Genomic DNA, 23,791 nt, shown 5'->3' with positions numbered 1-23,791 from the left:
CACAGGTCCTCCCCACAGGTCCTCCCCGCAGGTCCTCCCCACAGGTCCTCCCCGCAGGCCCTCCCCACAGGTCCTCCCCGCAGACCCTCGCAGGCACCGCTTCCAACGTCCCGAGCCAGCCTGGTCTCCAAAACCAATTCCTGCTGCCTGGGCCAGTGGGGCCCTGTTCCCAGTCCGAGTGCCTCCCCAGGCCCCTCCTGCTGTGAGCCTCTCTCCCCACACTGGGGCTTCCGCGTAGATATCACCACAGGGTGCCAGCCACAGGTGCTCACCAGATCCCGTGCACACCTCCCTTTCTCCCAATCTTCAGACGGATTCACAGAGGCTCCTCTGACGCCCACAGGGGGCTGAGCGTCAGCTGCTGGCCATGTCACGATGCATCCTGGCTGCCTTCCTCACTCCTTCCCCTCGCAACGCAGAACCACGATCCCCATGAAGCGTCCCCATGAAGGGCCAGGACTGGGAGTCTCTGGCTACGCTGTGCTTTCTGCAGACAGATCAACGCCAGGCCCACCACATACCTGGAGGACACCCCACCACCCTGCTCCCCCCAGGCACAACCGGGGGCCCCTCCATGTGGCAGAACAGAGCCCAGCCCACCCTGTCCGCCTGCTGAGATTGCTGCTGCCACCCCATCACTAACCTGGGTGCTGGAGAACACGGCAGGCTACAGGGAACAGGCCGAGCCAGGACTGGCCCCAGACCCGCTGGCCTTGCAGGGAAGCCCCGTCCTGGGCCCCTGCCTCGGGCGCCCTGAAGCAGCATCAGACCAGTTTCTCGGTTCTGGCTGGACCTTAATGTGTTCCTGCCAGCCTCCCGCAGAGCCGCCAGCTCTGCACCTGGGTCTCATGTGTCAAGGACCAGCCTGGCAGGACTCATTCTGACACCCACACCTTCCCCAGGGGGTCCAGCCCAGCAACGGGACCCCACACCACAACTCTGCCCCACATCTCAGAGAACCCTGAGTTGAAAGCGGCCCAGGGGCCACCCCAACAGTGGGTCTTCAGGATCATGGTAGGCCCACCCACTGCTTGCAGAGAAGGGCTGTCCTGGCCTCGCACCTCTACGGGACTCTTCTCAATTTTCCACCAGCTCACTGCTGCTGTGAGCGATGAGCTCTCTGCCTCTACATCCGCCGAAGTGCCCGTGTCTTCCCGAGAGACCACCTGTTTCCCTGCAGCCTGGCAGAGATGATGACGGCACTTGCTGCAACAAGAGCCGCTCGACCTGTCTGGTATAAACACCGAGCCGCCTCTTTAAAGACACAGACAAAATCCAACTGCAAATGTATTGGAGACGATCATGTGCCCACGATGTTCTTCTTGCAGACAGATGGCGTTGATCACGCTGTCTGTGGTAAGGTGTGGGTGACTTTGGGCGTGGGGCAGCAAAGTTTTCTTAAGCCTGTGTCGGAAGTGGATGGGGCTGCCCACGTCCACGCCCTTCCCTAATTCCCTCAGTGAGTTTACGTGCTGGCTACTCCCAGGCCCATGAAGACCACCCACCAGCGCAGCGCAGGCCCTGATGGAGAGGACGCACAGCGAAGGCCACCAAAAAGAGTGAATGATCAATCAACCAGCCACAAGGCCCTGACGGAGAGGACACACAGCAAAGGCCACCAAAAAGAGTGAATGATCAATCAACCAGCCACAAGGCCCTGACGGAGAGGACACACAGCAAAGGCCACCAAAAAGAGTGAATGATCAATCAACCAGCCACAAGGCCCTGACTGCAGGTGTCTCCTGGGACGGGGGACCCGGCTTAGACCAGGAAGAGCTTTAACACAGAAGGCAGAGTTGGCGGCCCGGGGAGAGGGCGTGACCAGCTGAGCAGCGCTTCTCAGACTTGTGGCCCTCAGAACCCTCCACTCTCCCAAAAATGCCTGAAGATCCCGGAGGTCTTGTGTGTGTGGCGCACGCCTATTGACATTTATCATATTAAAACTTAAAACTTAGGATGTTAAAAACATTTGTTAATTCATGTGAAAATAATAGCAAACCCACCCCAAGTTAGCATAAATAGCATATTTATTTAAAAATAGTGTACTTGAAATAATAACTTGGTGAGATGAATGGCATTGTTTCACATTTTTGCAATTCCTCTTATGTCTGGTCTGATGGAAAACACAGCTGGTTGCTCATGTCTGCTTTTCTACCCATCTGTTGCAGTCTGTTGTTTTGGTTAAAGGGAATAAAGGAAATGCAGCCTCCCCAGACATGCAGCTGGAAGGGGCGGAAGGATTTTCATGGCTCTTTCAGATGACTGCGGACATTCTTCTTTGATACTACACCCAAACTTGACAAGTGGAGCTTCTTAAAGGTACTCAAGGCTGGGCACAGTGGCTCAAGCCTGTAATCCCAGCACTTTGGGAGGCCAAGGCGGGTGGATCACGAGGTCAAGAGATCAAGACCATCCTGGTCAACATGGTGAAACCCCGTCTCTACTAAAAAAAAATACAAAAAATTAGCTGGGCACGGTGGCGCGTGCCTGTAGTCCCAGCTACTCAGGAGGCTGAGGCAGGAGAATTGTCTGAACCCAGGAGGCGGAGGTTGCGGTGAGCAGAGATCGCGCCATTGCACTCCAGCCTGGGCAACAAGAGTGAAACTCCGTCTCAAAAAATAATAACAAAATAAAAAATAAAAAAAAATTTTAAAAAAGGTACTCGAACTGTGGAGTCTGAAACTGTATCAGTGGATATTTTGTTCTCACGCAAAAGCCATTGGTCTGTCTTGTACTTTGAATAATTCTCTTACTCACACATTATTGAATAACGTCATACGTGGGTCATTAGAAAATATTTCTTCACCAATTCATGCAGGTTTTCTGAAGGATATTGATACAATTTATTTTTCAATATTTTTTAAAAATCCCACTCACAAATATCTTCATCAATTTATCACAAAAGTGCTGCAGAGCCAGACCCGAGTGGGGATGCCCGTTTCCCCAAACCCTGAATTCCACTTGAAAACGCTTGAATGTGATCATTGGGACAAGCGCTGTCAGTTGTCCTCCCCGGAGTGATGGGCTCGCTCCGTTCAGTTTTTTCTTTCACCGTCAGAGCGGCTGGCCTTCAGCATCCCTCCTTCACTCCATTTCGGGAAGATATCACCCGAGTCTGAATGCTGCTCCCTGAAAACCACAGGCGGGCTGGGCGAAGTGGCTCACACTTGCTCTCTCAGCACTTTGGGAGGCCGAGGCAGGAGGACTGCTTGAGCCCAGGAGTTCAAGACCAGCCTGGACAGCATAGCAAGACCCTGTTTCTATGAAAATTTTAAAATTAGCCAGGTGCGGTGGTGAGCACCTATAATCTCAGCTACTGAGCAGGCTGAAGGGGCAGAATCACGGGAGCCTGGGACGTCAAGGCTGCAGTCGGCCATGTGCCACTGCACTCCAGCCTGGGTGAAGGAGGAAGAACTTGTCTCAAAACAAACAGCAAGCAAACGAAGTTCTGGTTAACAGGTGCTTCTCGGCACCAGTCCACTGTCTCCGCCTGCAACACCAAGGCTGAGCGCCCAACCCCCGTGTCACACAGACCCTGAGAAACACAGTGAATATGTAATACAATTAAGAGTTTTTATTGCTTATCAAGCACATCCTTAAGTAAAATTAGAATTTTTTAAAATGTTGATTATGAAGGTGAAGAATTCAAGGACTGCTTGTGCCGCTGGGGCCACCGCCTTGATCCAGGAAGCAAAGGTGCGAGCAGTTTCACCATCGTCACCGCCGCACCATGAGGCAGAAAGGAAGGAACTGCTGAGTACCATCATGGAATAGTATGGACCCCTCAAAACAATGTGGACGCCTCCAAAGGGGAGTCTTCCCCACCCCGAGAGCCACAGACCACGATCCCCTGAGCATCCTCTCCGTCAGAAAAGCGCATCTTTCGGACTCCGTTGCTTTTGCCTTTTTTGCATGAATATTGAACGCGTCTCCTCCCATCATCGCTCTTCCCTTTGTGGTGAACATTTATCTTGAGATGAAGAAATGGGCCTCACCCTCATCACTGACACGCAGTGGGCCGTGAGCATCTGCAAATGTGAGCGTCAGAGCCTCTCCACTTCTGAGTTTTTATAGACAACCTCATTGTCTTTTCTTTTTTTTTTTTTTTTTTTTTGAGGCAGAGCTCTCCTGTTGCCCAGACCGGAGTGCACTGCTGCAGATCAGCTCACAGCAGCCTCCGCCACCCGGGTTCAAGCAATTCTCCTGCCTCAGCCTCCCAAGTGGCTGGGATTACAGGCGCACCACTGTGCCCAGCTGATTTTTTTTTTTTTTTGAGATGGAGTTTTGCTCTCGTTACCCAGGCTGGAGTGCAATGGCGCGATCTCAGCTCACTGCAACCTCCGCCTCCTGGGTTCAGGCAATTCTCCTGCCTCAGCCTCCCGAGTAGCTGGGATCACAGGCACGCACCACCATGCCCAGCTAATTTTTTGTATGTTTAGTAGAGACGGGGTTTCACCATGTTGACCAGGATGGTCTCGATCTCTTGACCTTGTGATCCACCTGCCTCGGCCTCCCAAAGTGCTGGGATTACAGGCGTGACCCACCGCGCCCGGCCCCAGCTGATTTTCTGTATTTTTAGTAGAAGCGGTTTCACCGTGTTGACCAAGCTGGTCTTGAACTCCTGATTTCGTAATCCTCCCACCTCAGCCTCCCAAAGTGCTGGGATTACAGGTGTGAGCCACCACGATGGGCAGACAACCTCATTTTCTAAGGCAGCAGTTTCCTTCCCAAGTCCAGGGCTGGGCAGCAAACACCTGTGTTCAGAGCAGGCTCATGCCCAGACACCGCATGGCCCTCCCTGGACAGTCGTGCTTGTTCCGGCTCTAACATGGGTCTGCAGCACACAGTCCCTGGCATCAAGGGCAGGTACCCGCTCTCATGGCAAAGCAAGGTTGGCATGTTTTTATTTCCCACAGAACTCAGTATTCTGTTTTGTTTTCAGTAAATATCTGACCTCTGAATTTTGACACATTCTGCAAATGAGCAGCTCCAAAACAAATCTCCTCCTAACGAAGGTCGGAACATGCCAGGACACATTCACCGCACCTTCTGCCCCAACGAGGCCCCTGCAGGAGGCTCTGCTGCTGAGTTTGGGTGCTTTGCACCAAAGGTGGTGACGCAGGGTGGGTGAGCAACAGCGTGTGTGAGGACTAAGGGGTTCTGAGGCAGCACTCTGGGGTAAGCCATTGGTGGTCCTGCTTAGCGAGGCAGGGAGGGGCCTCCACAACCAGGCTGTGACATACTCTGTCTGGAGGAGCCAGGACCACTGAGACAACAGAGGCCAGGACCACTGAGAGAACAGGGGCCAGGACCACCGAGACAACAGAGGCCAGGACCACTGAGAGAACAGGGGCCAGGACCACTGAGACAACAGAGGCCAGGACCACTGAGAGAACAGGGGCCAGGACCACCGAGAGGACGGGAGCCAGGACCACCGAGAGGACCAGAGCCAGGACCATTGAGAGGACAGGAGCCAGGGCCACCGAGAGGACGGGAGTCAGGACCACCAAGAGGACCAGAGCCAGGACCATTGAGAGGACAGGAGCCAGGACCATCGAGAGGACAGAGGCCAGGACCATCGAGAGAACAGGGGCCAGGACCACCGAGAGGACGGGAGCCAGGACCATTGAGAGGACAGGAGCCAGGGCCATCGAGAGGACAGAGGCCAGGACCATCAAGAGAACAGGGGCCAGGACCACCGAGAGGACCGGAGCCAGGACCATTGAGAGGACAGGAGCCAGGGCCACCGAGAGGACGGGAGTCAGGACCACCGAGAGGACGGGAGCCAGGACCACCGAGAGGACCAGAGCCAGGACCATTGAGAGGACAGGAGCCAGGGCCACCGAGAGGACGGGAGTCAGGACCACCGAGAGGACCGGAGCCAGGACCATTGAGAGGACAGGAGCCAGGACCATCGAGAGGACAGAGGCCAGGACCATCGAGAGAACAGGGGCCAGGACCACCGAGAGGACCAGAGCCAGGACCATTGAGAGGACAGGAGCCAGGGCCATCGAGAGGACGGGAGTCAGGACCACCGAGAGGACGGAAGCCAGGACCACCGAGAGGACCGGAGCCAGGACCATTGAGAGGACAGGAGCCAGGACCACCGAGAGAACAGGGGCCAGGACCACCGAGAGGATGGGAGCCAGGACCACCGAGAGGATGGGAGCCAGAACCACCGAGAGGATGGAAGCCAGGACCATTGAGAGGACGGGAGCCAAGACCACCGAGAGAACAGGGGCCAGGACCTCCAAGAGGATGGGGGCCAGGACCACCGAGAGGACGGGAGCCAGGACCACCGAGAGGATGGAAGCCAGGACCATTGAGAGGACGGGAGCCAGGACTACCGAGAGGACAGGAGCCAGGACCATTGAGAGGACGGGAGCCAGGACCACCGAGAGGACCGGAGCCAGGACCATTGAGAGGACGGGAGCCAGGACCTCAGAGAGGATGGGGGCCAGAACCACCGAGAGGACGGGAGCCAGGACCACCGAGAGGACGGAAGCCAGGACCATTGAGAGAACGGGAGCCAGGACCACCGAGAGGACCGGAGCCAGGACCATTGAGAGGACGGGAGCCAGGACCTCAGAGAGGATGGGAGCCAGGACCTCAGAGAGGATGGGAGCCAGGACCACCAAGAGGACAGGAGCCAAGACCACCGAGAGAACAGGGGCCAGGACCTCCGAGAGGATGGGAGCCAGGACCACCGAGAGGACAGGAGCCAGGACCATTGAGAGGATGGGGGCCAGGACCATTGAGTGGACTGGAACCAGGGCCCCGAGAGGACCCTCAGTGGGAGATGCAGCTACAGCTGCAGATGACACATGAGGCAGAGGGAGGGGAAGCGTCCTGGTCCCTCAACTTCTCCTGCCTTATCATCTTCCAACTATTCCTCCACGGTCGAAACTCTCAAGAAATCAGAGGCAAAGCCCTGCTAGCTGCAGTTCCTAAGTCTCAGGTCAGGAGCAGGCTTGGGCATGGACCTGGGCACCCACCAAGGAGCCACCACCCCTGAGGTCTTCATCCTCACTGGTCCCATGCCTGCCCTCCCACCCAGCTCTGGCTGTAGCTCCATACCCCTTACCTGCTCCTGCATAGCAGCCGCCTTCTGGCTTTGCCTGGTGAGGTGGGTGTCCCACGCCCACACGCCTGGCCCTGCCTGGCTTTGCCTGGTGAGGTGGGTGTCCCACGCCCACACGCCTGGCCCTGCCTGGCTTTGCCTGGTGAGGTGGGTGTCCCACGCCCACACGCCTGGCCCTGCCTGGCTTTGCCTGGTGAGGTGGGTGTCCCACGCCCACACGCCTGGCCCTGCCTGGCTTTGCCTGGTGAGGTGGGTGTCCCACGCCCACACGCCTGGCCCTGCCTGGCTTTGCCTGGTGAGGTGGGTGTCCCACGCCCACACGCCTGGCCCTGCCTGGCTTTGCCTGGTGAGGTGGGTGTCCCACGCCCACACGCCTGGCCCTGCCTGGCTTTGCCTGGTGAGGTGGGTGTCCCACGCCCACACGCCTGGCCCTGCCTGGCTTTGCCTGGTGAGGTGGGTGTCCCACGCCCACACGCCTGGCCCTGCCTGGCTTTGCCTGGTGAGGTGGGTGTCCCACGCCCACACGCCTGGCCCTGCCTGGCTTTGCCTGGTGAGGTGGGTGTCCCACGCCCACACGCCTGGCCCTGCCTGGCTTTGCCTGGTGAGGTGGGTGTCCCACGCCCACATGCCTGGCCCTGCCTGGCTTTGCCTGGTGAGGTGGGTGTCCCACGCCCACATGCCTGGCCCTGCCTGGCTTTGCCTGGTGAGGTGGATGTCCCACGCCCACATGCCTGGCCCTGCCTGGCTTTGCCTGGTGAGGTGGGTGTCCCACGCCCACATGCCTGGCCCTGCCTGGCTTTGCCTGGTGAGGTGGGTGTCCCACGCCCACATGCCTGGCCCTGCCTGGCTTTGCCTGGTGAGGTGGGTGTCCCACGCCCACATGCCTGGCCCTGCCTGGCTTTGCCTGGTGAGGTGGGTGTCCCACGCCCACATGCCTGGCCCTGCCTGGCTTTGCCTGGTGAGGTGGGTGTCCCACGCCCACATGCCTGGCCCTGCCTGGCTTTGCCTGGTGAGGTGGGTGTCCCACGCCCACATGCCTGGCCCTGCCTGGCTTTGCCTGGTGAGGTGGGTGTCCCACGCCCACATGCCTGGCTTGAGTGGAGGACACCAGGGAAGAGCAGGGAGAAAGGGGCCTGCGGCGCATTCACCTCTGACTCCCTCCTCACCATGGCAGCCTGGCAGTGACGTCCTCTCCACACGCAGAGGGGCTCAGTCCTGCTTGGCGTCCATGCTGGCCACAGGTCACTCTCCCATGCTGCCTTATGCTGTTCCCAGCCCCAGGTCTCTCTACCTCTGCCCCCACTTCTAACCAGGGTCCTTCATACGCTCTGTCACCTCCTCTGAAGGTGCTACCTGGTGTCCTGAGGGGCCCTGGCTGAGATCAACTTGCCCAGTGGTCATCAGAGACAGCCCTGCAGGGCACTGGAGGGAGGGATGGCTTCCCAGCCAAGCCTCATCACTCTGCTGGTGCCCTCTCTCCAGATGCCACCTTCATGCAGGGCATGCAGCCCCCAGAGGCTCCCTCCTTCCCTAATGGCGAGCCTTGCTTGTCAGCTCTCTGCAGACGGTAAATGCGAGAATAAATGTGGAGGCTTCACCTCCCAGGGGCCCCATGTCCCCCGAGGCAGGGAGTCCAAACAGCCTGTGCACTCAGGGTTCCTTCATAACTGGGGCCATCTGTGAGTGCCAGGAAGAAGCTGGGAGACAGAGGAGCCTCCCTCAGGCCAAGGCCCTTCTAGAAGCCCGCCCCCACGTCAGACACATTTCTTCGGGAGCTGCATCCCCCTAGAGCTTGGGAACTGACGTTGCAGAGTGGGCGAGAAGCTGCAGTGTGGCAGCAGCCATTTCCAGGGAAAGAGAGAGGTTTTGGGGTGGCCCTGTCCACCCAGGGAATCACAATGGCATCCCCAGGGCTGCAGAGGTCTTGGCATTAGGCGGAGAGGAGGCGGCTGATGGCACACAGCCGTCGTCATCTCACCTCTGTGGCCTGACTGACTCCACGTGCCACTGAAGGGGTAAGGGCTTCCCACACCAAAGGCCTAAGGTTGAACCTTCACCCAAAAATTAGAAACCTGAAGGGCTGCTAAGAAGGACAGCGGGGTTCCCGCTCCGTGAGTGGAGGACAGCGGGGCTCCCGCTCTGTGTGTGGAGGACAGTGGGGCTCCTGCTCCATGAGTGAAGGACAGCGGGGCTCCTGTTCTGTGTGTACCCAAGCTGCAGGGAGGGCTCACGCTCTTCTAAGCCATCATGTTTAGCCAGAGCCTCTCCATATTTCAGGTGTGTGCCTAAGTTATAGCATCTGTGCAGCCCTGTGTGTACATGCGTGTGAATGTGCATGTGGAGCTGGGCTCACATGTGTATACATATATGTGAGTGTATGTGTGTGTGCTTGAGGGTGTGTGCATATGTGTGAGTGTGCATGTGGAGGTGTGCTCACATGTGTATACATATATGTAAGTGTGTGTGTGTGCTTGAGGGTGTGTGCATATGTGTGAGTGTGCATGTGGAGGTGTGCTCACGTGTGTGTACATATATGTGAGTGTGTGTGTGTTTGAGGGTGTGTGCGTGTCTGTGTGTGTATATGTGTGAGTGTGCCTGTGGAGGTGTGCTCACGTGTGTATACATATATGTGAGTGTAGGTGTATGTGTTTAAGGGTGTGTGTGCGTCTGTGTGTGTATATGTGTGAGCGTGCCTGTGGAGGTGTGCTCACGTGTGTGTACATATATGTGAGTGTGTGTTTGAGGGTGTGTGCGCGTCTGTGTGTGTATATGTGTGAGTGTGCCTGTGGAGGTGTGCTCACGTGTGTGTACATATATGTGAGTGTGTGTGTGTTTGAGGGTGTGTGCGTGTCTGTGTGTGTATATGTGTGAGTGTGCATGTGGAGGTGTGCTCACGTGTGTATACATATATGTGAGTGTAGGTGTATGTGTTTAAGGGTGTGTGCACATCTGTGTGTGTATATGTGTGAGCGTGCCTGTGGAGGTGTGCTCATGTGTGTGTACATATATGTGAGTGTGTGTGTGTTTGAGGGTGTGTGCGTGTCTGTGTGTGTATATGTGTGAGTGTGCCTGTGGAGGTGTGCTCACGTGTGTGTACATATATGTGAGTGTGTGTGTTTGAGGGTGTGTACGTGTCTGTGTGTGTATATGTGTGAGTGTGCCTGTGGAGGTGTGCTCACGTGTGTGTACATATATGTGAGTGTGTGTGTGTTTGAGGGTGTGTACGTGTCTGTGTGTGTGTATGTGTGAGTGTGCCTGTGGAGGTGTGCTCACGTGTGTGTACATATATGTGAGTGTGCGCGTGTGTTTGAGGGTGTGTGCGCGTCTGTGTGTGTATATGTGTGAGTGTGCCTGTGGAGGTGTGCTCACGTGTGTGCACATATATGTGAGTCTATGCGCGTGTGTTTGAGGGTGTGTGCGTGTCTGTGTGTGTATATGTGTGAGTGTGCCTGTGGAGGTGTGCTTCCTCACTTCTTCCTCTGGTTCCTGCTGCAACTCATCAGCCCCAGGAGATGACAAAATAAGCAAGTGAAGAGCCAACACGCAGGAACAGACCGCACAGCAGCCCTTACCCGGCGCCGTCTACCACTCTGCGGCTTGGGGGAGATGCTGCTGGCAGAGGGACAATTTCAGGTGGTCAAAGACGCTGGCCAGCCTGAGGGACGGAAGGAAGTGTGTCACCAGACCACACACTGAGCAAAGATTCCTGCCCTGTCTGCCTGCTGCCTGGGGCAGGAGAACAGTAAGGCGGTGGCATCCTCCTGGCACCCTCATACCAGGCTGTGGCGGCACCCTGGAGAGAGTGAGCAAGTGGCCCCCCACTTGCTCCCTTTGGATTTAGCTAAGTGTGCGTGTGGAGTCGGGGGAAGGAGAGAGTGGCTCCAACCGCGTGCCCCAGAGACCCCTCATTAGACACATCTGAGCAGGGGGCTGGAGTGTGAGGCAGGCAGAGATGAGACGCTCTGACTGCCAGGGCCAGGCTGCAGGGGTACGTCCTGGCAGCCCAGGGCACAGTGTTTGGCAGGGGGCCAGGGCAGCGAGGCCTCATTTGTAGAGCAGCCTCCACTGGCCTTCCTTCCTTCAAGGTTTTTTTTTCCCCCCGCAAAGTAAGTCAAAGAAAGAAAGAAGAAAGGAGAAGGTAGGAGGCAGCCGGCAGGGCAGGAAACTCCCATGGGAGGAGGAGTGTCTGGGTCTTGGGTGGCGAGTAGAGGCATCTCGCTGGGTGTGTTCTCTGCCTTTGTGAATCTGAAGAAAACTTTGCAAGCCAGGCCCTGCCGCCCACACAGAAGGTCATAGCTGCCCAGGGTTTCAAGAACCTGGTGAATCCCAGAAACTCCATCGCAGGCCCTGTCACCCAGGTGCGCCTCTGGGACGGGTGGACAGGTGCGTGCCTGGGACGGGTGGACAGGACGGGCGGACAGGACGTCACAGGCACGGTTGGGACTTGCAGGTGGGATTCCCATCCTCAGCAGCCTGGAGGCAATTGCACCATCATCATTCTACAAACGGGGGCTCGGGAGCTTGGAAAGGGACAGGTCCTGACAAGGGACAGAGCCAGAACCCAAACCCAGGACTTCACATCTGAGAGCAAGTCCACCTCACTGGCCCGCCCCGCCCTGAGTCCCCACACTGCAAGCCAGGGGAGACGCGTTCTCAGTCATGCTGCACACTGTGGGGTCTGCTCTGTGCTGGTTCTGTGATGGGGGCAGGCATTCTGGGACTGCAGGTGCCACAAGGAACAAAGCGGACCACCTCACTGCCCTCCCCGGGGGCTGGATGCTGTAGCAGAGAAGCAGACAGGGACAATGTCACCGAGTGACATGGCAGGATGGAGGACAGGGAGAAGAGCTCCAAAGAGGACCCCACTGCCCCAATGAAACTCTTTCTCTCTCTCTTTTCTTTCTTTTTTTTTTTTTGAGATAGAGTCTTGCTCTATTACCCAGGCTAGGGTGCAGTGGTGCAATCTCGGCTCACTGCAGCATCTGCCTCTGGGTTCAAGCAATTCTCCTGCCTCAACCTCCCGAGTAGCTGGAATTACAGCCATGCCCAGCTAATTTTTGTATTTTTAGTAAAGACGGGGTTTCACCATGTTGACCAGGCTGGTCTTGACCTCCTAACCTCAGGTGATCCACCCACCTTGGCCCCCCAGGGTGTTTACCCCAAAGGGATTACAGGTATGAGCCTCCATGCCCGGCCCCCGTGCCAGGCCAAACTTTCTTAGAGCTGTGCTGCAACCACACATTCTTCTTCCCGTCCTCCTTCTCGCCCTGCCCCTTCACAAGGGCCACCTCATGGGGCTTCTGAGACCCTCCCCATCCACCCCTGTCCTCACAGGACCCTCCTCAGTAGATCCCAGGCACATCAACTGTGACAGCCACTCTTGGGGGACTTGACCTTCCTTGCCACTCCCTGCTCAGCTTCTCCTGTGTAACAAACACCCCATGTTAAATCCCTCTGTTGGAAATACCTAGAATGTTTTTGGTTTTCCTGCCTGAACCCTGACTGCCCGTCAGATGACAGCAATGGCTGCCGGCAGGACCGCCGGGAGGTATAAATGAGATCATTTAGAGTTTCTCTGCAGATCACAATAAGCATAGCTACTACTGAGCACACCCGAAGTTCAGTCCTAGTCCAGGAGCTTTCAGGTGTTAACTCATTCGGTTCTCATAGTAATCCTAAGACAGTGGTGTGGTGATTGTCTTCATTTTACAGAGGAGAGACATAAGGCGCAGAGAAGTAGTTCACGTGCCCCAAGTCACACAGGAAGGAGCAGAAGGAGGCGTGGCCCACGTATTCTCCTGCCCCCGGCCTCCCCGCTGTTACCATCCCCCAAACACATAAAAGACGTACCTCTATACTTTCTGTGCAGTTACAAACAGCCAGTGGGCTCCCGTGGCCCCGATATAGGCCCAGCCACTATCCTCCCATCCTGCCACACAGCCAGGCGTGGCACCACAGTGATACACAGAACCTGGGGACAGGGAGCAGTTCCAGGGTGCTGCTTCAGCCCTGGCCATTCTTACATCACAGAGGATACCTCCCCCCATCACACTCACCAGGAGCTGAGGGGGTGGTCTCCAGCCTGGGCTGGAGCAAGGTCACACCATGCTGTTCCCTACCACTCAAGAAGGCCACTTTGTCCTGGTCGTTGCCAAGGAGGCTCAGGTCCCTACACCCCCACCCCTCACTTCCCTGGCCACCCTCAGGCTGCTCTGTTCCCTCTCAACCCTGGGGCTTCCCTCTTCCTGGAACTAAAGGGGACCCCATATCTGGACTTCCTGGCCCAATCTTCAGCTCTTTCCCTTCTTTAGGCCCTCCTTACATGAGAAGCTATGAGAAGAGCTTATTCATTCATTAAAAAAAAAAAAACTGGACCAAGCCCACATCTGGGTCCTGTGGATGAAATGACCTAGAACTCAGAGTCTGGTGGCGAAGGCAGGGTGGCAGACACCATCGGAGCAGGAGGCCACTGGAGCCCATCCATCCACATCAGCCCTTCCTGGACCTGTGCCTGGGCCTTTCTCTGGCCCAGAACACTAAGCATCCCAGACTCCTAATCCTTCTGGGAATCAAATTCCAGGTGGCTCCCACACAGTCTTTGGAAGGGGCCGGCGGGTCCTCAGGAGAGCCCCTCTCCCTTGTTCACACAGTGTGTCTTTTCTTTCCTCCCTATCTCAGTCTCCTGATTCCCCAAATAAACTGTCTGTACATAAGTCCTGTCTCAGGACCTACTTTTAAGAAAACTCAAACCGAGACAACAGGCCAGCTCAACGCTGGTGACATTGGGATGCTGGGGTGAGACCAGGCCAATAGATGCAAATGCATAGCCCCTGCCCCGGGACTGCAAGGCTGAAGGGATCCCCTGGCTCCTGCAGGTCCCAATGCTCTTCCTTTAGCCACACAGGAAAGATGGGCTGGCATGGGGATGGCCTGCTCCCGCCCAGGGGCAGACACTGGCCTTAAATTCCTGAATGATGCTACCCCAGGCAGAGCCGGCCTGGCTGTGTCAGCCACACCCAGCTGCAAACCAAGAGCCACCTCAGACCCCCCAGCTCTGTTCACAGAAGCTCCCTGAGACCCTGGAAGGGTAGGAGAGGTCATCCTGGCCTCGCTCACTCAGGGGCAACCCCGGGCTCCCCTGGGAGAGCCACTCTACCCTCCCAAACAAGCTGTTTATGAGGTGAAACCACACAGGGGGCCGCCGATGTGATGTGTGGGTTACACTCAGCCTCCAGCCCATCCCCTTCTCTGGGGACCCTCCTTTCATGAGATGCTGTGAGAAGAACTCACTGATTCACTTGTTTTTTTAAAACCCCTCTGCTTGAGCCTTTTCTCAGAATCACTGTCCCCAGAAACACCCAGTCCAGAGAGAGTCCAGCTTCCCAGCCTCAAACCTGCCACCTGCCTGAAAGTTGGAAACAAGGGTTACATGTACACAAGTCGGGGGTTATTTTGATTCGAAGCACCCCATTTTTCATCCCACCTCTTTGCCTTCACTTCAGTAGTCAGGAGTGTCAGTTATTTAGATTGGCAGAAACTGTAATGAAAACAGGACGAGCCCTCCGTGGACGTCATCTCTCTTCGTGTTTCGGTCCATGGCTGGCTGGAGAGTGGCACAGTCACCTGAAGGCTCCTGGGTGGACCGCGGCTTCCCCACTAACTGGCTGGGTGTCTGGGGCAGTTAATGACTCCCCTGGCGCCTCACCTTTCTTTATTGTGAAAAGACAGTGATGATGCCTGTCCGTTTCCAAAGGGCCTGCTAGTGTGCTGGACACAGGGCCCACGCTCTGGCGCAGAGCAGGTGTTTGGAAAGGTCATCTTAGCAGAGGCACAGACTCCACCAGTGAATAACCCAGGACCAAGGAGGGATTTTGTTTTTGGTTCTCTCTCAAGTTCTGCTCTGCGGAGACCAAGTAACAGCCTGAGGCTTGTAAGAAGAGTGTTGAGTGATGAACATGAGATGACGGGTCCTCGTCGCTGCAGCAACGAAAGTCCCTTGGTGCGTGTTGGGTGTCAGCCGAGTCCCTCGGGAAAGGCACGGGAAGTGGAGGAGCTGACGCGACAGGACGGCCTTCAGGGAGCAAGAAAACCAGTCAGGAGCGCTTTCAGGAGGGTTTCTTCAGGAAGGGCCACACCCACCTCCTCCTCGCCCCTTTAAAAATACTCCTGAGAGATACATTGTATCTGAAGGTGTCAGAATCGGACCCAGGAGGCAGAGGCTGTGCCACATGGAGCCCTGAAGGTGTCAGAATCGGACCCAGGAGGCAGAGGCTGTGCCACATGGAGCCCTGAAGGTGTCAGAATCGGACCCAGGAGGCAGAGGCTGTGCCACATGGAGCCCTGAAGGTGTCAGAATCGGATCCAGGAGGCAGAGACTGTGCCACATGGAGCCCTGAAGGTGTCAGAATCGGATCCAGGAGGCAGAGGCTGTGCCACATGGAGCCCTGAAGGTGTCAGAATCGGATCCAGTAGGCAGAGGCTGTGCCACATGGAGCCCTGAAGGTGTCAGAATCGGATGCAGGAGGCAGAGGCTGTGCCACATGGAGCCCTGAAGGTGTCAGAATCGGATCCAGGAGGCAGAGGCTGTGCCACATGGAGCCCTGAAGGTGTCAGAATCGGATCCAGGAGGCAGAGACTGTGCCACATGGAGCCCTGAAGGTGTCAGAATCGGATCCAGTAGGCAGAGGCTGTGCCACATGGAGCCCTGAAGGTGTCAGAATCGGATCCAGTAGGCAGAGGCTGTGCCACATGGAGCCCTGAAGGTGTCAGAATCGGATCCAGTAGGCAGAGGCTGTGCCACATGGAGCCCTGAAGGTGTCAGAATCGGATCCAGTAGGCAGAGGCTGTGCCACATGGAGCCCTGAAGGTGTCAGAATCGGACCCAGGAGGCAGAGGCTGTGCCACATGGAGCCCTGAAGGTGTCAGAATCGGACCCAGGAGGCAGAGGCTGTGCCACATGGAGCCCTGAAGGTGTCAGAATCGGACCCAGGAGGCAGAGGCTGTGCCACATGGAGCCCTGCAGGTGTCAGAATCGGACCCAGGAGGCAGAGGCTGTGCCACATGGAGCCCTGAAGGTGTCAGAATCGGACCCAGGAGGCAGAGGCTGTGCCACATGGAGCCCTGAAGGTGTCAGAATCGGACCCAGGAGGCAGAGGCTGTGCCACATGGAGCCCTGAAGGTGTCAGAATCGGACCCAGGAGGCAGAGGCTGTGCCACATGGAGCCCTGAAGGTGTCAGAATCGGACCCAGGAGGCAGAGGCTGTGCCACATGGAGCCCTGAAGGTGTCAGAATCGGATCCAGGAGGCAGAGGCTGTGCCACATGGAGCCCTGAAGCTGTCAGAATCGGACCCAGGAGGCAGAGGCTGTGCCACATGGAGCCCTGAAGGTGTCAGAATCGGACCCAGGAGGCAGAGGCTGTGCCACATGGAGCCCTGAAGGTGTCAGAATCGGACCCAGGAGGCAGAGGCTGTGCCACATGGAGCCCTGAAGGTGTCAGAATCGGATCCAGGAGGCAGAGGCTGTGCCACATGGAGCCCTGAAGGTGTCAGAATCGGATCCAGGAGGCAGAGGCTGTGCCACATGGAGCCCTGAAGGTGTCAGAATCGGATCCAGGAGGCAGAGGCTGTGCCACATGGAGCCCTGAAGGTGTCAGAATCGGATCCAGGAGGCAGAGGCTGTGCCACATGGAGCCCTGAAGGTGTCAGAATCGGATCCAGGAGGCAGAGGCTGTGCCACATGGAGCCCTGAAGGTGTCAGAATCGGATCCAGGAGGCAGAGGCTGTGCCACATGGAGCCCTGAAGGTGTCAGAATCGGATCCAGGAGGCAGAGGCTGTGCCACATGGAGCCCTGAAGGTGTCAGAATCGGACCCAGGAGGCAGAGGCTGTGCCACATGGAGCCCTGAAGGTGTCAGAATCGGACCCAGGAGGCAGAGGCTGTGCCACATGGAGCCCTGAAGGTGTCAGAATCGGATCCAGGAGGCAGAGGCTGTGCCACATGGAGCCCTGAAGGTGTCAGAATCGGACCCAGGAGGCAGAGGCTGTGCCACATGGAGCCCTGAAGGTGTCAGAATCGGACCCAGGAGGCAGAGGCTGTGCCACATGGAGCCCTGAAGGTGTCAGAATCGGACCCAGGAGGCAGAGGCTGTGCCACATGGAGCCCTGAGCTTTGTTTGGGTTTCACTGACCATTGATTTCCTTTGCTAATAATGAAACTGGACATTTTCATGGTGAGTCCAGCACTGGGGGTCGCGGCATCTGGAGTTAGCACCATCTAGCTGGGGATTTAGCTGTGGCGTGGACCCTCCAGCTGACAGTAAGTGAAAGCTTGACTCAAGAAGAGAAAGGGCACTGGTGACGGGGCAGGCGGGCAGGACTCTGTGGTGCTGCCAGGCCGTGCCGCCAGCTCCTGGGGCCACAGCGTCCGTGTCTACGTGGCTTCTTCAGCAAAGCGTCTGACCTGGTCCTCTTCAAGCATCTGGTCATCACCAGCAGGGCATCATAAACGCTCTGTCACAGTATATTGGGAAGGAGGGGGGATTTGGATGCTGCCGGACTTTTGTTCCTTACAGGGGGACATTCTAAGATGCAGATAGCTTTACTCCCAGCATACAAGCCCAGATCCACGCAGGGTCCAGCTGTTTTCAGATGGGGGATATGCCCAGCCCCTCATTTCGGTACAGTCGGAGAGGATATGTTTACCTGGTCTGCCTCATTTGAATACTAAACCTTGGACATTGTGGCGACGTACTTCCCCAGAGAATTTGATTAGAAAGAAAAACTAAGGACAAAGGACGGAGCTAGGCAGTGCTCAGCACATGCCCCATACTATGCCCTGAGGAAGCCCTGGGAAGGCGACCGGGGAACCCAGCCTGGCTGCGCCCTAGAAGTTCCTCCAGCCCCATAAACATCACAGCTAATTACCATGGTGTGGATTGTGGTTAAACATCACAAACAAACACTCCGGAGGAGGCAGGTCAGAAAGGCTTTCTGAAGAGGGAGCTTCTAGGGCAGCCTTGCCTGCGAAGCAGAAAGAGACAGGCAGAGATGAGGACGTGGCTCGCGCTGGTCGGGGAGAGGCAGAAAGCCCTCAGAACACGGAGGAGATCTCACTGTAACTTTCCTATTTCAGTAGACACCAAAAGAGAATCATGTTGCCGTGAAAAAAGAAATTTAGCTTTTTTCCCAGACTTCTTGCGACATAAGGCCCCTAAGGTCACCGTGACCTTTACGTCCACGTGGGTTCATTAAAACCTTTGACTTCTTTGTTCTTAAATGGATGCCATTTGAATGCAAAGCAGAAAGGCACAGGCCTAAAATATGGTGATTATTAAAAGTTCCATGGCTCATCCCCGACACCCTTAGCTCATTTTATTTTTGGTAATTGCGTCAATCCAGCGTAGACTCTTCCTGTTCTAAACTCGGTCTGTGCCTTCTGTTTTACAAAGCGCCGTCTCACACATGCCGGCGTTCACTTCGTGCCCACAACAGCGTCGAGTTGCAGAATTTGAAACAGTGAGCGGCAAACCGGGGAAGGCACCTCGTCCCCACAAACGGCACATGTGGACTCAGCCCCGGTCCCCGTTTCTCAGTGCAGCACGAAGTGTCTCGTCAGCCACATCCAGCTGCTGCTTCCACCGCTGTTCTCACATTTCATGTGAAAGGAATTTCTGTGAATATGGAAAAAGCAGTGGCAGGTCCCCACCCTAGAACACTGACCATCTGTGGAAGAGATGAGACGCAGAATGTGGAGTTTAACAAGGTTAACAATGCCGCCTCACACCACAGGGTGTCTGTCAGTACTTGCCAAGTGAGTCATCTGGGAGCCTCTCCGTAGGTGGCCAGGTAGAGAGGTAACTCAAGCCTGGGTGGTGAAGCCGGCTCTGGACGGATGCCCGCCTCTGATGGGGAGGCAGAGGGAGGTGTCTCAGGTGGGGAGGGCTAGAGCTCAGGATGGATCAGGAGCAGCAGCAGGAGGAGGAGGGGCTGTGAGCCCTACAGCGGGGAGCAGAGTGGGAAGCGAGGAGGAAACAGCCAGGGCCAACCCCAGAGTGGAGAAAGTGGCCTCGTGCGGCTTCACTTAGTCTAAGGGTAGGGGTGGAGCCCAGCCATGTTTTAGGAGAAAGAACCCACCATGAGGGATTTGGAGCCTGCGTGGGAGGGGCGGGGGAAGACCAGGCAGTGGGGAGGAGCCACCGGGCCAGCTGGACCTGGACTGGAGTGGGAACTGTGTGAAAGGAAAGACAGGGCGTGGTGGAATAAACACAGTGACAAAATCCTCAACACATCGGAACCACAACCGGTTGACTCAGACACAAGGTTAGGGTGGAGCAGGGGTGTGGTCGGTCAACTCTGAGGCCCCACACAGAGGTTCTGTCGAGAGAATCAAACAGGAAATACGAGGTCCGGCCTGGGCAGGGGGTGGGGAGCTCAGGCCCCTCATCCCAGCACTTTGGGAGGCTGAGGCAGGTGCATCACCTGAGGTCAGGAGTTGGAGACCAGCCTGGCCAACACGGTGAAACCTCGTCTCTACTAAAAATGCAAAAATTAACTGGGCGTGGTGACAGAGGCCTGTAATCCCAGCTACTTGGGAGGCTGAGGCAGGAGAATCACTTGAACCCGGGAGGCAGAGGTTGCAGTGAGCCAAGTTTGCTCCATGGCACTTCAGACTGGGCAACAAAAGTGAAACTCAAAGAAAAAAGAAGCAAAGAAAGGAAAAGGTGAGGCCAGATTGGGTCACAGTCTGGGTGGATGACAAGAAGTTCTGGTTTAGAAAGAAGGGGCGAGGGACAAGGGGTGTGGGTCACCCGAGTCCAGGCCTGAGGTGCAGGGAAGTGAACACGTGGGCTCCCAGGGGCACAGACTAGAGCGAAGTAAGGGGAAAGTGAGAGGGAGACAGAGGAGAGGAGGGAGGGAGGGAGGGAAGAGAGCAGAGGAAAGGAGGGAGGAGAGGGAATGGAACTGAGGAGGGAGGGGAGGGAAGAGAGCAGGAGAGAGGACGGAGGGGAGGGAGCAGAGGAGAGGAGGGAGGAGAGGGAATGGAACTGAGGAGGGAGGGGAGGGAAGAGAGCATAAGAGAGGAAGGAGGGGAGGGAGCAGAGGAGAGGAGGGAGGGAGGGAAGAGAGCAGAGGAAAGGAGGGAGGAGAGGGAATGGAACTGAGGAGGGAGGGGAGGGAAGAGAGCAGGAGAGAGGAGGGAGGGGAGGGAGCAGAGGAGAGGAGGGAGGGGAGGGGAGGGAAGGGAGGAGAGGAGGGAGGAGAGGGTAGGGAGCAGAGAGTCGCAATACTAACCATGTGGGGTAACAGCATCCAGGCCAGAAGGAAGAACGGCTGTTTGCAGAAGTCAGGGAGGAGACCTGTGGTCTTTAGTGGAGGTTCAGGGCTGTACCAGCAGGACAAAGGAGAGAGTGCAAGGAAGCCCACAGTCCTGACGGTGGGGGCTGGGGACACAGGGAAGGCCATGAGAGTTGGAAGAAATCGCCAGAAATGGTGAGAGAAAGTCACTGGTTGGCTCAAAGAGAGTAGTTTCAGTAAAAACAGTTTTCAATGAAAAGAAGAAGCCAGATCCAAAAGATTCAATCAAAGCCATGACTATGGAGGGACGCCTGGCACCCCACAGCCGGGAGACGCCAGAGGCAGGGGCCCGGCAGCAAACGCAGCATTAAGAGCACCGAGGCCTGGTGGGCGGGGCGCCTGCGCTCCTCCACATGTCAGGACCCCGTGCACCTGCCTGCCTTGGTCTGACATTGAATGTGACCATCCGGGAAGGCAATGAAAAGCCTCCGCAGAAACGTGCCGGGACCGTGAGAACCTCTCCTCCCTGACGCCACAGGAAATTCAAAACCCCTTTGAAACAAATACAGCAAGAAGAGATGCAAAAAATCCGTCTTCGAGAGGAAAAATAAGGCCTGGAGCCCAGACAAAGAAACGGAAGAGAAAGTTAGGAAGATACAGAAGTAAAAGCTTCAGTGGAGAAAACAAAGGACAGATGCTGCTAAACACCAGAAAGGGGCAAGAGCGGGACGAACACAACGAAAACTCTGACGACGAGAAAGGAAAGAGCAGATCCGGAAGACAGGCAAGAACGCTCGCACGTGCTGTTCCCGGGGAAGAGAACAGAGCAAGAGAACTGAACAATTAAAAATGCAAACAGAAGAGAACTACAATAAAAGAAGACGACGCTGCTTGGTGAAGGGGAACGCCATAGGTCAAGAAAAAAATTATACAAAATAAACATATTTTAGTAAAATCACAGGGTTTCAAAAATAAATAATTCTATGAGCTCCAGGAAAGAAACAAGTGGAGATTCGGTTGGCAGCAGAGGACGGATGAGCCTAAATCTGTGTCTTCTCATGTCTGCAGAGCATCTCCCTGAAGCGTTGTTCAAATGTACAGAAAACAGACAGGCATTCTCTCACACCCACGGCTTCAGGAATGGCACCACTGAGCTCAATTTGAGAAACCATCTTGACAGACTCCAGCCAAGCAGGAGACAAAGAAAAGGGATATTAAATAATGATGATACGCTGAATTTAGACGCAGAACTAAACTTCTACCTGAAGATTATTTACAGAGTAAAATTAATTTCATCAATGAAGAAATAATGACATAACAAAAAGAGTAACAGGAGATGAGGCAGGAAACAGATACTTAAACCACCTCCTAGATACTTAAACTGATGTAGCAAGTACAGTTTGGGCATCTTTAATCTGAAAATCTGGAATCTGAGACGCTTCAAAGTCTGCAACCGACACCACGCCACAGTGTAAAATTTCACACCGGCTTCGTGTGACGGGTCACAGTCAAAACCCAGGTGCACAACAGTTTACTCAGCATTCCCAAGGGGAAGAAGACCCTCCATCCTCCTTCAGTGGCGAAATATCTTCTCTGCACACACCCAGATTCCCCCACACAAGCAGGTCCACAAGATTCAGAAAGTGGCATGTGTGCAGGCTAGACATGCCAACAGCAGTTTCCCCAGATGCCCCACGTGGGCCAAAACCTACCTGCATGACTCACTATATTTTTTTCTCATTCTCTGCTTTATGGTGTAAAGATCTGCTGAAAATATTAAAAAGAGCTACAGGTTCCCCTTTGGGTAGCAGTGATAAGAAAAGAGGAGGCATCGATTTCCAGCACGAAGTCCAGCTCTTGGGGAAATACGTTCATGGCGTAAGTGTGGGATGACTTAGAGAAAAGTGTGGGTGTTGGGATGACAGCAAACCTGACGTGAAGAAAGAGAAGGTTAGGCTAGTAAAGTTTTATGACAGAGCTGATGGGCATAGCCTGGTGACAAATGGGAGCCCACTGCCTAAAGCCAACAACACAGATCTCCACTGTGTATTCACCAAGAGGATCTGCCAGCGTCACAACAAACACAGGCCACTTAATGCTATGCTGATTATGAAACGAGCGGAGACCTATCACAATAAACCGAAATCAGAGGGTCCAACAGTTACAGCCAACAGGCAAGTTGCAGGAATTTAAGAAAAGACACAGCGCTATATATATTTGGTGATAGGGTCTCACTGTGTTGCCCAGGCTGGAGTGCAGTAGCATGATCTCGGCTCGCTGCAACCTCCACCTCCCGGGTTCAAGCAGTTCTGCTGCCTCAGCCTTTGAAGTACCTGGGATTACAGGGACTCGCCACCATGCCTGGCTAATTTTGTATTTTGTATTTGTATATGCTAATTTTAGTAGACATGGAATTTCACCATGTTGCTCAGGCTGGTCTGGAAGTCCTGACCTTGCGATCCACCCACCTTGGCCTCCCAAAGTGCTGGGATTACAGGCGTGAGCCACTGAGCCACTGTGTCCCGCCAAGCGCTAAATTTTTAAAGGTTTATGGTGATCAATCCTCAGCTATTCACAAAGTGCCAAAAAAAAAAAAAATTCACTGATGACCTGACGAGTTTGCCAAGGTCTGCACTAGTGAAAATCTTATGCCCAGAAAAAGTCTGTAATGTTTACGAAACATCACTGTTTTGGTTTATTGGCTGAGAAAAACACGGACCACTGCGGAAGAGACAGCTCCCACAGGAAGCACACAATGGCTTTGCTGGGATGTGCGATGCCGCAGGCGTGTATACGCGTAAACTTGCGTCCTCATTATTTTTAAGGAGTGAGTTTCTTACCAGTGTTTTATTTTGCTAACAAAAACGCATGGATCACCAGGAACATGTCTTCTGACTGGTTTCAGAAACACTCTGTAGCGGTGCCTCGTGCTCACGTCAGGGAAGCTGGGCTGGATCACTGAGAGATGTTATTCCCTAAGAACTGTTCTGCCCATCCTTCCGCTGAAATTCTTTTTTTTTTTTTTGAGACGGAGTATCACTCTTGTTACCCAGGCTGGAGTGCAATGGCGCCATCTCGGCTCACCACAACCTCCGCCTCCTGGGTTCAGGCAATTCTCCTGCCTCAGCCTCCTTAGTAGCTGGGATTACAGGCATGCACCAACCACCATGCCCAGCTAATTTTTGTATTTTTAGTAGAGACGGGGTTTCACCATGTTGACCAGGATGGTCTCGATCTCTCGACCTCGTGATCCACCCGCCTTGGCCTCCCAAAGTGCTGGGATTACAGGCTTGAGCCACCGTGCCCGGCCTGAAATTCTTATAAAAAATCATGCATATGCCATGTCCTTTCCCACAAACATGACCTCACTAACTCAGCCACATGATCACGGTATCCTCAGATTAATGAAGAATAAACA

The 23,791-nt window shown here is 55.2% G+C and overlaps 1 protein-coding gene across 9 annotated transcripts in view; it reads right to left on the bottom strand.

The window, feature by feature from the left end:
* The window catches only part of LOC118154718 (uncharacterized), a 200,839-nt gene extending 186,026 nt beyond the window's left edge, over positions 1-14,813 (bottom strand). For 5 of the 9 annotated variants that reach the window (XR_013519435.1, XR_013519432.1, XR_013519433.1 and 2 more), the window contains exon 1: positions 12,932-13,045. Coding sequence is in view for 1 of the 9 variants with exons in the window: in XM_078329196.1 (XP_078185322.1) it covers positions 7,081-8,250 (1,170 nt within the window). In the remaining 8 variants the exon portion in view is untranslated. Of the gene's footprint in view, positions 1-91; positions 488-1,061; positions 1,182-7,080; positions 11,861-12,931; positions 13,046-14,564 lie in introns of those variants that run through there. The other 4 variants (XR_013519434.1, XR_013519436.1, XM_078329196.1 and 1 more) reach the window with 4 other exon arrangements.
* Positions 14,814-23,791: the final 8,978 nt, after the last annotated feature.

This window comes from Callithrix jacchus, chromosome 6 (assembly GCF_049354715.1).
Source record: "Callithrix jacchus isolate 240 chromosome 6, calJac240_pri, whole genome shotgun sequence".
NCBI classification, from domain to species: domain Eukaryota; kingdom Metazoa; phylum Chordata; class Mammalia; order Primates; family Cebidae; genus Callithrix; species Callithrix jacchus.
Note: the sequence above shows the minus strand (reverse complement) of the source record. Positions and strands in the feature narration are given on the sequence as shown.